This window comes from Aplidium turbinatum, chromosome 3 (assembly GCF_918807975.1).
Source record: "Aplidium turbinatum chromosome 3, kaAplTurb1.1, whole genome shotgun sequence".
Taxonomy (NCBI): Eukaryota; Metazoa; Chordata; class Ascidiacea; order Aplousobranchia; family Polyclinidae; genus Aplidium; species Aplidium turbinatum.
In genome coordinates, this window is record NC_137474.1 from 27,168,797 (window position 1) to 27,186,175 (window position 17,379).

A 17,379-nucleotide genomic window follows, 5' to 3' on the forward strand; every position below is an offset into this window, starting at 1 on the left:
TTTCTGAAGTAATGTTTCGTGGACATATGCATGCTTGCCCAACATAGGTTAAATAGGTTAGTAACATGCCATGCCAACCGTTAGATATGTGCATTTGCATGCCACACGCTCAGTTGCAGACTTGCAGTCATACTCAACCATACACAATAAACAAAAACGCTTAGCAGACAACCTATAAAGAGAGAAAGGTTGAAATAGACAACCACTGGATGTCTGGTGCTGCATTGGAAGAAATGCAGACAGTTGCAGAAAAAGACAACGATTTCGCATTAATGCAATGTTTGCATTTTTCCTGCGATGAAGCTATATAACCTACAGTGTATAGGCAAGAGCTTTTGAAAAGCAGGTTGGCCAGCTTGTAGCCTACAAGAGACTTGAAAAAGAATTGCCAATTGGCTGAGATGCATCTCTTTCCGAAGTAGGCGTACTTGAGATGGCTATACTGGAAGACGCTGTACTGTCCTGCAAAGAACTACATAGGATGATTAAACAGTCACATGTATTTAGAACAAACAAAAATAACCTAAATTGCTGCGAGTCTGCAGACTTCAAAATAAACAAATGGACGAATGCTGGAGTGGACAATCCTTAAGACCATTCGTCTCAGCACAACAGCTTGGCGCTGTTAAAAAGACACAAAAAATACAGTATAAAGTTACATAATTACAATATTAAAATACAACGTAAACGCAAGGTTTTGCAGCTTTTAATCACATGAGCTGCCCGTCGACTGTTCGGCGGATGACGTCACTGATTGATAAGGTTGTTGTTTAGCTACATTTCCGGGGTTCAAAGGTCCATCACTGTTGTTCACAGCGTGTGACATCATTGGTGGCGATTATAGCACTGTTGACGAAAAAAAAACGTTATACAGCAACATAACTAAAACATCGAAAACTGTTCATGCAACGTGAACACTGAACATTAAGATTTGCAGTCAACCCTACGGGTTGTCGAGAAGATTTTCAGGGATTTGCTACAAAACGGTTATCCAACGTTGATCAGCCATATTTCGATACACAATTACAAATGAAAGAAATTATATAGTGTCAGTTGAGTCGAGGCGAGTGATGTCATCAATGGATTGTTTTGCTGAGTGAAAGTTTAAGTGTGATGGATAGTGCTGTTTTGTCGATCTCAGCACCAAAACACGTGACAGCGATTCTGCCTTCTCAAGAGACAAAAGAAAATATATGTCCAAATGCCAAGCAAGCTTACACAAAAGTTCCATTACAGGATAAAAAAAAAATTGTGCATCTACAGTAGTGCAATGCAAACTAAAAAACAGAAACAACGTTTCTTAAATCATGTTAGCTCCTAGTAATATTAAAAAAAATTGGGGCACACGAAAAGTACAACCTCTTTGGGTGGCTTCGCATAATTTCCCCTGTCTTTGCCCCACAGAGTTATACAAACTGAGTGCTTCAGCTGAGAACATAAGGGTGGCAAAGTTGTGAATTAAAGTCTTCACAATGATTTCTCCTATTCGGAGATCTCCTTGTTGGAGTAAAAAGACGCACAAACTCACGGATGGTTGCTTGGAAGCGACACCATAACGCTTTGCAGAGCTGTGCCTGCACGTGTACGTCTGCATAAAAAGTGAGATTGAGGCTCGAACCTCGTAATCTCTATGCTAGTTGCATGTAGTTGCATGCTAGTTGCATGCTAGTTGCAAAAAAAGTATATTAAAATGAGCTAAGTATTTAAGTAACATTTGACCCTGCGATAATACTACAAAAAATTACCTAATTATGTTTCCCTGCAACGGCAACTTGTTGGCAATTAGTAGGCTTTATCTAAGCAACGTTTAAAAACATTACATTGGCAATTGGCGTTTCGGCATAAAATTAAATAAATTGTCGACATTGGCTGCTGAAAGGAGTAGTCTGCCGTTGAACGATTCGCTTTATTGAGCGAACAAGAAAAATCAGTTACGTTTAACAAGCAATAAATTGCCGGCATGGTGCTTTAAAAAAAGTAGTCTGCAATGAACTGCAGAAAAATTGTTGGCAAACTAACGCGTGAAATCATAAAAGGTGACATGTTTTTACAAAATAATTGTGAGCTCGTGTTTTTTTTTTTTTTTTTTTTTTATTGACGTAGAAATAAAAGTTTTGTAGCATAATGTACTTACCAGAGTCTCCATAATTTTGGTTATCTTGTTAAACTTACTTTTATTTTTAAAAACCTACTTACGTGCGGGGTAACCAAAGTGGTAACATATTATTTAGCTTATTTAAGTATAAGCTTAAGTATGAGAATGTTTTGTTTATAAGTTGAATTAAGATTAAGGCTGTCTAACTGCCTGATGAAATTTCTATTTATCTAATTTAGCTAGTTTGGCTATCTGACTCCATTATCTAATTTCCACACAATTGTTATTCGAATTATAATTTTAAGTTATCAGAAGGTGTTCGTATAATGTTGTAGGTCTATAACACAATTTGAATTTAAACAGTACAGAATAATGAAATTACAGGATAATGAAACATTATCACGAGTTATTACATTTTAATTAAACAATCAATTTAATGTTTTCCTGAGAGCTGAACTGGTCTAACTGAGCTGGTTTGATGTGATAGAGCTCGTCCGATTTTATAGAGCTGGTTTCGTGTGAGCTCGTTGTCTAATTGAGCTGGTTTGATATGTTAGAGCTCGTCCGATTTTATAGAGCTGATTTCGTGTGAGCTCGTTGTCTAATTGAGCTGGTTTGATATGTTAGAGCTCTCGTCAAAGGACGAGCAAACCATTTTATTGTGTGCGCCCTTTTTTCTATTTTCTTTGGGAGCAGTTGCATGGAAAATTACAGAAACTTTAGTAAAAGGCAGGAAAACTTATACGATGAAATAATGGATCGCTACAGTGTAATCCTGAATTGCAGCATACGATCGTCTTCAAATAAGATTTTCGTTTCTGGCGGAATTAAACACCATGTCTAACTGTAAAATTGAAGAGAGTGCTAAAACATTGCTTCACTATTATCCAGATGATCTAGAAGGATCACTGCCTGAAGAGATGATTCATTTTTCTGCATTGCTAAAACAACACCATTTTAACAGTGAATTCAGCAAAGAAACTCAAATGTTTAGATTTGCAGGGGTTCGAGGTTTTATTGTTGATTTATATTGTTTATTTACCCCTGATGACAGCAGAACCGCTGCTGGCGCAACAAAGCTTCGATGGTACAAAGGTAACACAATGAGTCTCAAGTTCTTTTATTCGTGAGTTCGAATTGAATTTAGATTTTGAATTTGAAAAGTTATCTTATGAGTCTGAGTTAAAATTGTTTTGTGCAGAGGTATATAAACCACTTTCAGAAAAAGGAAAAAGCAAACAGTTACATAATTTAAAATTGGCAAATTCCAACAATATGTTAACGAACTAGGGTGAACCCCTGCTAGTGAGATTCCATTACAGAGGTGAACAGCGGGTATACTGAACAAGATTGAAAGCAATCAATGGCCATTTTAACAGCCTCACTTGAGAAAGCTGTGGGTGGTAGGTTATTTGAGTAAAAAATGATCCATCAAAATTATCCCCGTGCACAACAAGTGATCCTTTTTCAAGAAACGCAAATATTATGTGAGAATTACATTTTGCACAAGGTCGAAAGCAGTAGATATTCATCACGGGTCCTTACAGATTCATCAATGAAAATGAGTTTATGTATGCATTTCCTAACATATTATATCTGTTGTACCGTAGCCTACTAAGAATATGTGTCTTTGTCTGATGATTTCTAATTGTTTAGGCGAGCCCTCAAACAGAGCTTAAAAGAGTAAGAAATCAACTGCGTTCACCCATGGGCCAAAAAAGGTTGCATTCCTTAGCCCTACTCTGTATTGAAAACAAAATTATGAAAAAAATAGACATCGATGATGTTATTAACAGCTTTGTTTTGTCTATTTCCAGAAAACATGTCATTTGAATGTGTAGCCTAAGTAAATAGGCCTACTGTACTTAGGGTATAATTCAATTTTAATTGTGATTGGCGCAACGAGGGGAATGAAATACGGTATAGGCCTCAGATCACCATATAGCCCCAGGTCCATTAAAACCTTAATCTGGCCCTGGCCTCAGTCACTGGTGCATCAACTATCAAGTTGATGCAAGCTTGAGACATTTTATGCTTGAGATTTCGAAAAATTCTCGTCTCGCTAAATTTCGCTGATAGGCTACACGAGTTTTTTACTAAACCCAGACAGTGCCGATTTCACATTGATTAAATATGTCTGACAAGTAGGCGATATCATTTCTCTCAACCAGGACGTCATTCGCAAGGCCAGGGTCAGATTTCCAGTTTCAAAATTCAAACAGCAAATAAAATCGTGCAAGGCAATTTCCCTTGGAAAGCCATCGTACACAGTACAGTACTTCGGTGTGGAATAGTAGCCTACCGGTAGTCCGGGACGCGAATTTTTTTTCCCACGAGATTTCTGTCTCATTTACATATTTTGGTAAAAGTTTGTATTAAAACCGTGTGAATACAACATTTTCTCGTTGGCACGGTTAGTTCAGTGGTTTCATCTTCTGCCTAGTGATCGTGAGAACGAGGGTTCGACGCCCGTCGAAGTCGAACTTTTTTTTTCTTTAAATTAATTTTTGCGGTGCACAAGAGCTTTTCAAAAAAAGTAGGGTTAGGGAAAGCTTATATTTTATTATCATTGCAGAATTTCATTGCCAAATAGTTATTTTGCAATCTGAATCAACCAATCTCTCAAAACACTTTCGGAAAATCTTACTTTTAGAGTGACTAGAATCAATGAGACAGAAATCTCGTGGGAAAAAAATTTTGCGTCCGGGACTGGCAGCGGCAAGCGCTCAAAAGATCGGATTTACGTAATCGCAGTGCTTCAAAGTAAGTCATGCGTTACGACGTCAACAAACTCGTGAGGCAATGCGAAGCTACGTTGCCAACATCATTTTCAGCCTATGAGAGCCCACTGCAAAGCGTAAGCCTTCCCCTTTTCATGCCAACCCAGACAGCCACTTAATCTGGTAATGATCTTTACCAGATCTGGCATCGTCGGGCAAAATTAATCCGGCTCTGATCTGGCACAAAATTATGCCCGCTCTGGTTAATAGTGGTGTACCCTATAAGGCGTGCTCATTTTTTCCCGATCGGGCATGAACATCGGGGCAAGATCTAGCCACGATCGGGCAAAATTGAACACGCCCTATCAGGCTCACCACTATTAACCAGAGCTGGCATAATTTTATTTCAGATCAGATGATCTGTCATTCGTTGACGCGACATTCAGACAGAAATTAAACATAACTGACAAATCAATCAAACAATGCCATCGAATTCAATGATTTGTTTATTACAAAAAATATAACAAATCACAATAGAAGTGAACATCCGATCATTTAGCAGTCACAACAACATGGTATAAACATAACATCAGGGGACATAAAGGAATACACACAGGAGAGTTGTGAAAAAGCAAATTCCTTTTTTCGAAATTGAGAAGATGGTCTGTAATGCACGACACTTTTTTTATTTCGAACCCATTGTGATTGGGAAGTAATTCACTTTTTCCTAAAAGTAGCCTACACAAACCAAACCTGAGCACGAGTTTGAAGGTCTATTGAACGTGTAACAAACAGATATTTCAGAAAGTCAACATTTTACGTTGTTTTCACTTTCTGTTTGACTTTAAGAAATAAACGCAAGTCATTTCAAATCGATGAAACGCAGATTACGATTTCTTAACAACTTTATTGAATTGTCAGCTTGTCGCATTTTCCGACCACCATCCCTGTCTTTTGCTCCATCGAGCCAATGCACCACACTTGCACGAAGTCCGTTTCTTTTGCCTCGGAATATATTTCTCTAATGGTAGCTGTAAAATGTAAACTTTTTACATTAGAAAAAGATTGATTTTTCCTTGTAAAGGAGGGTACGTTAAAAGCTGTGCTACTGCAGCAAACAAAACGTTTAAAAGCAATATTAAAAAAATTAATAATAAATGCTAAATTGAAAAACTTGATTCTCAGCTTATGCAACAATATATACTACATATAGTAGATAATTTTAGTAATAACTACTCAGAAACGTGATGACAAATAAGCTACCATTTTCAACTCACCAAAAGTAACTTTATACAATCGAAGTTGCTTGAAACCTTTTTTCCGTGATGCCCCTTGCCACTCAAGTAATAAAACTTCGCCAATTCATTGCCCATAGTTTCCTTGAGCATTCTCCTTGTGGTTTCAGGCAAACTTCTACCGCTGAAGCCCAACAAATAAGTAACCTGCAAAAAATTAGTCTCTGCTGTTACTCAATTCTTATGCTATATCGTTAACCTGCATGCACTTTTACAACGACATGTGGAAATAGACAATGACGAAAAGCTGGCAGTTTAGCAATCACGTGAAAAAGTATCTTGTGTCAAACATCATAGATCAAAATAGCAACCTGTAAAATCCAACCAGGAGAAACAACTTTGTTGATGATGAAAACTTTTATTATTAATGTATGTGAATGATCAATGAATAAATTTGTGACTCTGCAAACAATAAACTTGTCAAGTGAGGGTAATCAACTACTCACCATAGATGTTTGGAACTTTCCATCCAGTAACTTTCTTTCTATATCACAAAGTTGTTCTTGAGAATAAATTGGCAAATTTTGAAACATTGGAAATTCTTCACTGCTCTTTTCCTTTGTTTTTTCAGAAATCAGTCTTTTTAAGCACCGTTGTTGTGCTTGAATTTGTTCAAGAACTTTGAATATCCGAGCTGAAAAAGATAACATTAACGTAAAGAACACATTGCCATAAATGGGATTCACCTAAAACAACAATGAGCTTCACACTTAACTAAAATTTGTACAAATAACCACACTCGTTTAACTGATTCACTATATATGTGCAATCATGACTAACACAAGGTAACAACAAAAAGTAAGAAGCATGGTCCAACATACGGGTCTGCTACTATTCGGTGAGTCCGATTCGGTGAGTTCCTAACCTCTAACCCTAACCCCTAATCCTAAAACGGCAATGATAATTAGGTTACGGTACCAGACAATTAAAAAAAAAATTGAAAAAATCCCCCGTTAAGGGATCGGACTCACCGAATCGGACTTACCGAAACGAGCCATTCCGCCAACATACATTGTATGCTCCACAAAAACTTCAAATCAATGAATCACTTTCATATACGTACTAAAAATAGGCTCAAGTTCTGAAAAGAAATCATCCTGTTGCTACTTGGAGTAGTTTGCATTGGAGCACAACTTGAACGTTTCTTCAGAGTATGCTCATTCCAAGCTACAGTTCACTTCAGCATTATACTCTTGGAAAGAATTTGGAGCTAGTAATATACATAAATACCACAACATTAATAATCTACATGATACTTTGGTGTCGTGCAGTTCAGTATAAGAATATTGAAATTAAAATTGTCACCCAAAAGTGTATGTCAACAAGAAAGCTTTATGCAATGCGGTGTACAAATGTATAAAAGTTTGAATATTGGCAGTAAACCCACAATAAAAGCTAACAGGTCCAGTAAGACTGATAATTAAGATAATAATAATACACACTGGAATGTGTGCTTTGCACAGCAGGAGGAATCGGGAGTTGGTTTGCTTTATCAAAGCTTTCCAAAACTGATGTTTATTTGAAGCTTTTCTAGTTTTTTATGTTTCTTATGTTTTGAAAGACTTAGTTGTGAGTGCGGTGACAAACTTGATGATGAGCTTCTGTCATACCACTGTGACTTTGTTGAAGACCTTTAGTCCTTCAATACAATTTATCCACATTTTCGAAACAATATCATGGGCTATTCAGAGAAAAACAATTTACACACAAAACAATAATCAAAGATATCATTCTTTTATAATGCACCTTAAAGGTCATTAAGACATAAGAATAACTGCAAACAGCGACAATGTTTTGACCTCAAAGTGGTCACAGCGGTAAACCATAATTTCTTCGTGGGAAAATTGTAACTTAAAGTTCCCGGATCCTTTCGTCTGCATATAATGACCGAAGAAACACACACTTGAACTTCTTTTCAAACAGTGTATTTCTGTAAAAATTAGCCCACGGCTACCAAAAACGAGGGGGTGCAACGCGTACACCACTTAAACTGTCACTACACAACAGATTACTTGGATAAAAGACGGAACTTTTGTCCAGCTAGCAAGCACTAAGCCAACAGTTAAATGTGCGGCCAACTTTCAAACAATCATTTTACGAATGACCAGAATAGATATCAATATCTCAAATTCACGTAGAAAGTAACTGTGACGCAATAAATGAAAGACAATTATGAAGTCATTCCAACAGGTGTTTAAGCTGATGTAATATTTCCTGTTTAAACAGGCCCAAACAGGTCCAAACAGGTCTTATGAACGATGGTGCAATTTTGGCACATGCTTTAGGAATTTCCATGACGTAATATTCAGTAGACTTGAACGGTTTTTATATGACGTTTGATTTGGTGAAAATTGTCGGGAACATAGCGGCCCCTAGTTATGACAGTCTGACATGGCATAACTAAAAAGAAATGACGACAATTGTGAGCCAATGAATAAAAACACATGATACACAAATTGTTTGAATCACTCACGTTTAAGTTAATACGCAAATACAAAGGGCATGCAAAGAATGAACAGCAATAAGAATAAACACGACGATACATGAAATTGGTACCATAGGTACACGCTAAATGACGCTATATACAATGGTTGCGCTAATAACCGACTGTTCCGGGCTCAGACAAGGGTCGGCCACCGCAGACAAAACCAGGCTCAAACCCTAACACTTAGGTGTTCTTTACGGGGGCGAGGCACGAAATATCCCTCAACACGTAGTCTACTTTCACTTTCCCCGTACTCTCATCATAGTTGCAGACGGCAACTTTAGCTCTACGAACCACAGGCTTCCCTTTCCTAATTTGTGGAACTACCTCATGCACCCTCCCAAGTTGATACTTCCCACGTTTACCAATGTCTTGGAGAGAACCTACCACTACAAGTTGACCAGGCTCCAAATTCTCGGCCATTTTTAGCCATTTTTTCCGGCCCTGAAGACCTGGCAAGTAAAAATCGATCCATTTATTCCAAAACTGCTGAGAAAGTGACAAATTGAACCGATAATCCCTTCTTAATTGGTCACGATCATGTGGTTGCCCAACAGCACAGTATGGGTCTAAGTATGGGGTCAAAAGTGAGGCAGGGGTGATGACAGTAAAATCCCTAGGGTCGTCACTCAAAGGTACCAAAGGGCGTTCGTTCACGATCCGAACGGCACTACCTGTGTACGTAAGCAGTTCAATAAAACTGGGCTTACGTATTGAAGAGTCCAAAATGTGAAAAAATGCAATTTTAAATTGTTTAACCATTGCCTCCCAGGCGCCACCTTGCGCCGGAGCATACGGAGGTATAAATTCCCAGTTTATCTCTCTCTGTCTCAGGGCGTTGTGAAATTCAGCTGATTCTATCAACTCGGGTAACTTCTTAGATGCTGCCTGAAAGGTACTTCCATTATCGGAATAGATAGCATTAACCTGCCCACGTAAATCTGTAAACCTTGTAAAGGCAAGTAAAAAATCACTCAGCGACAATGACGTAACCAGCTCAACATGAATAGCGCGAGATGCCATACATGTGAATAAGAGTCCCCAAGCTTTTTTGTGACTCCTACCTTCAACAAAGGTCAATGGTCCAAGATAGTCCAAGCCGCAATCAAAAAAGGGTTTCCTATGGGCAGTTGTGCGAGACAAAGGTAAATCAGACATGAGCTGCCTTATAGGCCGCGCTTTCTCAATCGCACATACACCACAATCATTAAGATACCTCTTCACGGAAGCATTACCATTAGCGATCCAAAACTTCTGTCGCGTAGACAACAAAGTGTGCTGTACTCCACAGTGCGCATTTCGATTATGATGCGACAGTACAACAAGCCTAGTGAAGGGGTGCTTCGAAGGCAAAACAATCGGATGCTTTGCTTCTAGAGAAATCTCGGGAGAATTACTTAAGCGCCCTTCAATGCGGATTACACCAGCATCATCTACACAAGGTCTGTACTTTTTAAGTGAACGCAATCCTTTCAAGCGTTCCTTCTCACGTTGCGAAGCGCCAACACTACCTCGCTTTATCACTTCCTCAAGTGCATCCGGCGATCGTTTGGTCATTAAATGTAACACATCACCATACACGCTTTTCTGAACAAACTTCACAGTTAAGTCTAAGGCTCTATCAAGATAAGAGGCGTCCAGTTTTGGCTTCATAAAGCTACGCTTTTTCGTTTTACAGCACAAAAATTCAACAAAAGCAACCAAATAAGCAATTCTCTTTTTCATAACATACAAAGAAGGTGCGGCCTCGATCAATCTGTGAAGGCCACCCTGTCCAACGTCAAGCGACCCCTCTTCGTCACGAAGATATAGGCTATGGACAGGTACTGGAGTGGGGTTTTCTACAGATGGAATTTCTTCACACTGATAGAGAAGACTAGAACCATTTAACCACAACTCTCGAAACTCTTTCTTTGTAATAAGATTTGGCCTTGTGCCAACATCAGCTGGGTTCATATCGGTAGGGCAAAAACGCCAATCCTGGGCTCCAGACAACAATAAAATATGCTCAACTCGACGCGTAATAAACTTATTCAAACGTAAATCAGGGTTCTTAACCCACTGCAACACAGTCCGAGAATCACACCAAAAATACTTAAGGCAGTCGGGCATCTTCAATGCCTCGTAGGCCTGCTTCACGAGTCTTGCTGTATTTAAAGCGGCAACAAGCTCTTTCCTAGCTATCGGCCAAGAAAACTGATTTTTTACAACAATGGTAGATTTACCCAGAACGAAAGACACACTCGGAACTCCGTTAACCAGTCTACGTAAGTAAACAACAGAAGAGAAAGCTTGATTCGAAGCATCACTAAACCCATGCAATTGATATGAAACAATATCATCAGGACTGCACACACCAGAGTTTGCAAAATACCATCTCGGTAACGAAAAATCCTTAAGCAGGTCCAAAGAGCGAAGCCACGACTCCCACTCTTTAACAAAGCTATCAGGGACCTCGGTGTCCCAATCAAACTTGTCTATCGCCAATTGCTGAAGTATAAGGCGTGCTTTTAGAAAAAATGGCGCTCCAAAGCCTAGCGGATCAAAATTTTGTCCAAGCTGACTGAGCATACTTCGGCGCGTGTGTTTAGCTAAGGGCTTTAAGGAACATGCGATACGCATCTCGTCAGACTCGGTTTGCCACACACAACCCAATGTCTTCGCTGATGGCAAAGTCATATTTTCAGTCTGAAAGTCAATGTCACGAATCAAAGGTGAAAGCATCTCATTATCCAAATTTGACAAGACAATCATAGACTCCTTGTTAGCACTCCACTTAACAAGTTTAAACCCACGGCTATCAAACAAAGCAATTGATTCATGAGTGATTTGCTGAGCTTCCTCTAAGCTATCAGCCGAAAATATAAAATCATCCATGTACATATTATTTGCAATATTGCAGAGAGTCAATTCACCAGCACTGCTGGGATTCTGCTCGATCATTTTCTTTATAGCCAAGCAAGCGATATACGGGCTACTCTTTATTCCCCAAGGGTGTACACAAAAACGAAATGGTACCATCCTACCATTTTCAAGGTCATCATCTTCAAACCACAATATACGAAACAAATCCCTTTGCGACTCCGGTAACTTTATTTGAAAGAAGCATTTAATCACATCAGCCATGAGACCAAATCTACCAAGCCGAAATCTAGCCAAGACATCTACCAGAGGGTTTAACAAGTCAGGACCCGAAAACATTACATCATTAACACAAGTTCCTCGAAATTCAGACTTGCCATCGTAAACAATGCGCTTTTTTAATTGTGACGTCACAAAGTATGGTAAATACCATTCAAATCCCTTGACATTTCCTGCTTCACCCGCGCGCTCAATATAGCCATTAGATTTAAGATCTTTCATGGTGTCAGTAAGGAAATCACGAAGTTCAGGTTGTTTTAAAGCTTTCTTTCTTAAAGCAGCAGCTCTATCTGACGCCAACACAAAATTGTTAGGTAGATCAATATCTTCCTTCAACGGAACAGGTATCTCAAATCGACCATCTTTCAACTCAATATTCGGTTCGACAAGTTCTCTAGCCAAAATATCATTGCGAGACAATTCACAGGTTTCATTTTGCAAAGTCAAATCCTGAATGACTTTATTCAGGTCTGCTATTTCCATATCACGAGACTCAATTTTACGCTGAAAGCCAGAGATGACATCCGACTCTGAAGACGTCTGCACTCTGCACACTTTAGCAACGCTTTCAACTAAGGGTGACTTACCACCACAAGCCAACCAACCGAGAGGAGTGAGTAAAGCATGCGGTTCACTGCGATTTTCACCAACACGTTCTTCTTTTGCCCACATCAAATAAGCGTTGTCATTGCCAATCAGTACATCTACAGTACTACAATCATTCAAATGAAACATATTCACGTCATGAAAATGACGGAAACCACTTAAATCTTGTTTATGAGGTAAAGTTTTAACATCGTCAGCCCAAGCTGGGTTAACCACCGAGGTTATATCACAAAACAGTTCATCAGTCTCTAACGACTGGATGTTGAGTTTAACAAGGTCAGCACAAGTAGGTTTCTGACCAGCCAGAGTATCTATTTTAAACGACGCTTTATCATACGGTTTAAGACCAAGTTCGCACACCAAGTCACTCGAAACAAAGGTCAACTGCGAACCAGGATCATGCTGACAATACACCAACTTCGATTTGCCAGTCATTGGATTCAAAACACGAGCAGCAGTAACGCGGTTAAAGGCTGCTTTAACATTTCCAATCTTAACATTACGCACAGGAACTCTGGCACCAGCATCATCTTTACCGACCGAATCCAGAGAATCACGTGACGTCACATAAAAATCATGCAGAAGAAAATAGTGTTTCCTATCGTTGGTAGGTCCACACTTACGACAGTTATTTGCATGATTACAGTCTCTAACCATATGCTGGCGCAAACAATTCAAGCATTTGCCAGCTTTCACAATGACATCTCTCCGATCTTTAGGTGTCAAGCGCAAAAATTCTTTACAATTAGACAAAAAATGATATTCAACTTGACCACGTGACGAACAACAAAAACACGCCGGTATGTCACTATGTCTGGCCACACCGCCGCGCGGTGCGCCAACAGCAGTCGAGTACTGCGAACTCCCTGAAATCACATTATCATGGGGCTTTACCGACGTCTGCCTAACCGGACATGAAGGCAATTTTCCTTTGCCAAACTTTTTAAAATGCTGCGACTCACCAGAATCGCCCATTAGCATAATGCTAAAATCAGTCGACTTACGCGTTTCCTCCCGTACTACAAAATCAAACAAACTCTGAAAGGTAGGTTCCTCAGTGCTACCATACTGATCACCTAAAAAGTCAAGATAACGCTGCTTAGCGTCAAACGGGAGTCGTTTAGCCAAATCCAAAACAAAACGTCCTTCTAATTTATCACGCTGACCATAAGCTTTCGCGTAAAGCAAACACTGCGACAATTCATCTTTAAACTCTTTCAAATCACTGGAAGAGATAGAAGTCAATTTGCTACCATAGCGATACTTTCTAATTTCTGGTTCTGCGAAAAGACCTCCACGAACTCCAAAACGTTGGGACAAGCGAGATAACGACATTTCTATCCTGTCTTCCTCTGACAAGCCAGGAGTGTCGGAAACCAAATTAGCAATCGTTTGTGCAGCTGTTCTAACACAAGCTGCTTGCAACAAAGTCAAACGAGTTCCCTTAAAGGGCGAAGCTGCCATCAAGGCCATAACACGATTTTTAAAGAAGACAAATGGCATATTATTACCATCGTAACCAATCAAGGCCGCCTTATCGAAGAACGTCCTACTATTTTGGTATTCAAAAAAGCAATCCTGCTGTTGAGAACTCGATTTAGCGGGAGAAGACAAGCTATATCCCTTAAGGGGCTGAGTGGGCTCAGTCACATGCACAGCCTGATCACGATCCTCAAACACGTTAAAATCAGGAGACACGATACGCCTCTCACAACCACCTAAATTACGTGTAGCTGGGCGATCAGCAACTAGCGGCGCAGAAAACTTTGAAGGGGGCAAAGCATTACTGCTAATGGCGGCCCCGTGACCTGTACGCTCTGGGGGAGGAGTTCGGTTGTAATTTGCAGACCTTGGCTCTACAGCCTTCGGAAGATCCTTAGCCGCGGCCCCGAGACCTCCTGAAACAGCTGGAAAACATGTGGATTGTACAGGTCCACTTACGGATTGAACAGGCGTGTGGAAAAGGTTAGGTAAATTAAACTGTGATTGATGTTCACTTCTGGAATGCCTAGAAGAGCCCTTCCTAGAGCTACGCCGGGAGCCCAACTCAGAACGATATTCAGCTAAAACTACCTCTTTACGTTGTTCGGCCCTCAACTGAGCGTCTTTGAGTGCGAACTCAGCAGCTCTAGCTTCGGCCTCAGCTTGGATCTGGAGCTCCTCTCGTCTTAACTGTAGGTTAATTTGTGCAACTATCCGTGACGAGCTCTCAGACATCCTAGTGCTTACATTTGAGGCGCTATCCTCAGGATGTATGTCAGCATCCAACCTATCTGACAACTCACTTTCTTTTTGTTCGAAGTTATTTTTTAACGAGTTAAATTCGGGATCTACCCTATCACGAAGTTCTGCCAAGATTGCAGAGTTAACAATTTTACTCAAAAGAGCATGGAAATGCCGTAATTCCTCTTCTAAAGTAGATAACTTAGATCTAAAAATTAACAGTTCCTGCTTATCACTCAAAGAACCTAGGGCCACAGAAAGTTTCCCAATTTGAGTCAAAATATCCCGTCTAAGATGCCGGGCCTCTCGAACTGACTTAGCCTCATCGTTAATGGGTCCCTCCCCAGAATGGCCTGCCCGACCGCAAAGAACATCATCAGGCTTAAACTCAGTCGAGTCGACGGCGGTCGAGTCCCTGTCACCACCGAGTGTAGACATATTAAATGTTAGAGCTAAATTTAACAATTAAAAAATTAAGTTACACAAACACACAAAATTACAGTAGTTATAAAAAACTTAACTGCAAAGACCGTAAAAATACAAAAAAGAATTTAAATGCACGATACCGTAGCTGTACGAGTATGTGAAGTCCAAACGTCCACAAAACTTGCTTGGATTCTTCCACTTGAATCTTCAAGCACAGATGGATTGCCTTTAATCTTCTTTCTTGCCAATAAATGTCAAAGTTATTTTTCTTCTGTACCAAACTGAGAAGAAATGTCTTTACTTTTTAGCTTAAAGTTCTTCAGTTGCCTACCGAGAAGAAATGTCTTTAATTTTCTTTGCTTCTTTAGACTACCAACCAACAAGATCTTCTTTTATTATTTCTTTGCTTTTGTAGCCTACCAACCAACAACTTCGTCTTTTATTTTTTTATGCTTTAATTTCTTGGCCCACCAGCTAACAAGAACTCGTCTTTTATTTTTTATGGTCACAGCGGTAAACCATAATTTCTTCGTGGGAAAATTGTAACTTAAAGTTCCCGGATCCTTTCGTCTGCATATAATGACCGAAGAAACACACACTTGAACTTCTTTTCAAACAGTGTATTTCTGTAAAAATTAGCCCACGGCTACCAAAAACGAGGGGGTGCAACGCGTACACCACTTAAACTGTCACTACACAACAGATTACTTGGATAAAAGACGGAACTTTTGTCCAGCTAGCAAGCACTAAGCCAACAGTTAAATGTGCGGCCAACTTTCAAACAATCATTTTACGAATGACCAGAATAGATATCAATATCTCAAATTCACGTAGAAAGTAACTGTGACGCAATAAATGAAAGACAATTATGAAGTCATTCCAACAGGTGTTTAAGCTGATGTAATATTTCCTGTTTAAACAGGCCCAAACAGGTCCAAACAGGTCTTATGAACGATGGTGCAATTTTGGCACATGCTTTAGGAATTTCCATGACGTAATATTCAGTAGACTTGAACGGTTTTTATATGACGTTTGATTTGGTGAAAATTGTCGGGAACACAAAGTCCTATCAGACCAGTCAAAGTGCACTGGATAAAACACTTGCTATAAAGAATATAGCAATGAAATCTGATAGAAAAGTTAAAACAACTTTTGATTTCTGGCCAAACCAATCATCGAGTGCACACTTATTCAAATAGATATATGCATACAATATATATACTATATACATATAGATAACACCAGTATGAAGTCATTTTACACACATGATCAAAATGGTTTCATAATAAACTGTATTTACCTTTAAGCCCGTTTAAAGCACCCTCTATTATCATCATCACTTGATTCAATATTTGAAGTAACCTCCAGATGGTGCATTTTTTGTTTGCAGCACTCCAATCACCTGTGATATGAAATCATTAAACATGTTGGTACAAAACGTGGTAAAACAACATAACATACCGTACTCAGCTTAATTGTACAAAGTAAAATAGCAGCCACTTGTGCCACCAGATTCTTTCCCTTTAGTATCGGCATTTTGTATAATATCTCAGCCTATTGATATAAATACTGCAACACAATAACTTACCGTACTTGTTCTAAACCATTCTTTTACTGCAAAAACCTTCCAAATCAGCAGGAGCTTCTTTTTTTTGGCAGCATTATGGCTATGTTTTGAATTGATGTATGGAGGCCAACAAGCTTCATATGGACTTTTCATCCACTGCGAAGGAATAACTGCCATACTTTGTTTGTCAGCGTACTCAACCACTACATATGTTTCAAGCTTCAGTGTATCCATACTTTGTAATTACAAACACACAGATTGCTAACAATGTAAAATAATTTTTTACTAGGCTACCTGTTATAAAATAATTTGTCAAAAAATGGAGGTAAACATCCAAATGGAAAGCAACATCACGTCCCAAAAATAACAACAAAACGTGCAACGATGTCATTGCAAAACAATAAGAAACTGATGTAAAATTTAAAGTGAAAAAACATAAGAAACAAGATACGGTAATACCACAAAATATTTTACAATAATTGATGCACCTTAATAAATCAAGAAATCAGTAAACACAGAAATCTTTGAAAGAAAAATCAACTGAGACAAAATCAACCAAGACTGGTGCAATACAGGAATAACAACAAAATAGCTTTTTACAGGTAATATCACAATACACTGTATGTCTGCGAACAAAGCAATACGTAGAGAACCAGACAATCTAGACACCTTACAGATACCTAAATCAGTAGAGTTTAAAGGAAAATTTCCTTTTAAAGAAAACATTTAATGTAAAATAGCATGAAACACATATAATATAGTCTTACCAGTGCACTGACACCAATCTTTTCACCAATACCAATACAACTTCTACTTACTGG

General features: G+C 39.0%; 1 protein-coding gene across 2 annotated transcripts; it reads right to left on the reverse strand.

Annotated features, from left to right (window-relative positions):
* Positions 1-5,308: 5,308 nt before the first annotated feature.
* On the reverse strand, positions 5,309-16,473 carry LOC145767333 (uncharacterized). 2 transcript variants are annotated; one of them, XM_082579135.1, is made up of 5 exons: positions 16,292-16,473; positions 7,096-7,320; positions 6,557-6,744; positions 6,093-6,257; positions 5,309-5,846 (listed from the first exon to the last, which is right to left on the reverse strand). In XM_082579135.1, exons 2-5 carry the CDS (start codon positions 7,121-7,123, stop codon positions 5,733-5,735), a joined length of 495 nt encoding a protein of 164 aa, XP_082435261.1. In that variant the 5' UTR covers positions 7,124-7,320; positions 16,292-16,473; the 3' UTR covers positions 5,309-5,732. The 2 variants fall into 2 exon arrangements, with proteins under 2 accessions (XP_082435261.1, XP_082435260.1); XM_082579134.1 differs by lacking the exon at positions 16,292-16,473 and having other exon boundaries at positions 7,096-8,221.
* Positions 16,474-17,379: the final 906 nt, after the last annotated feature.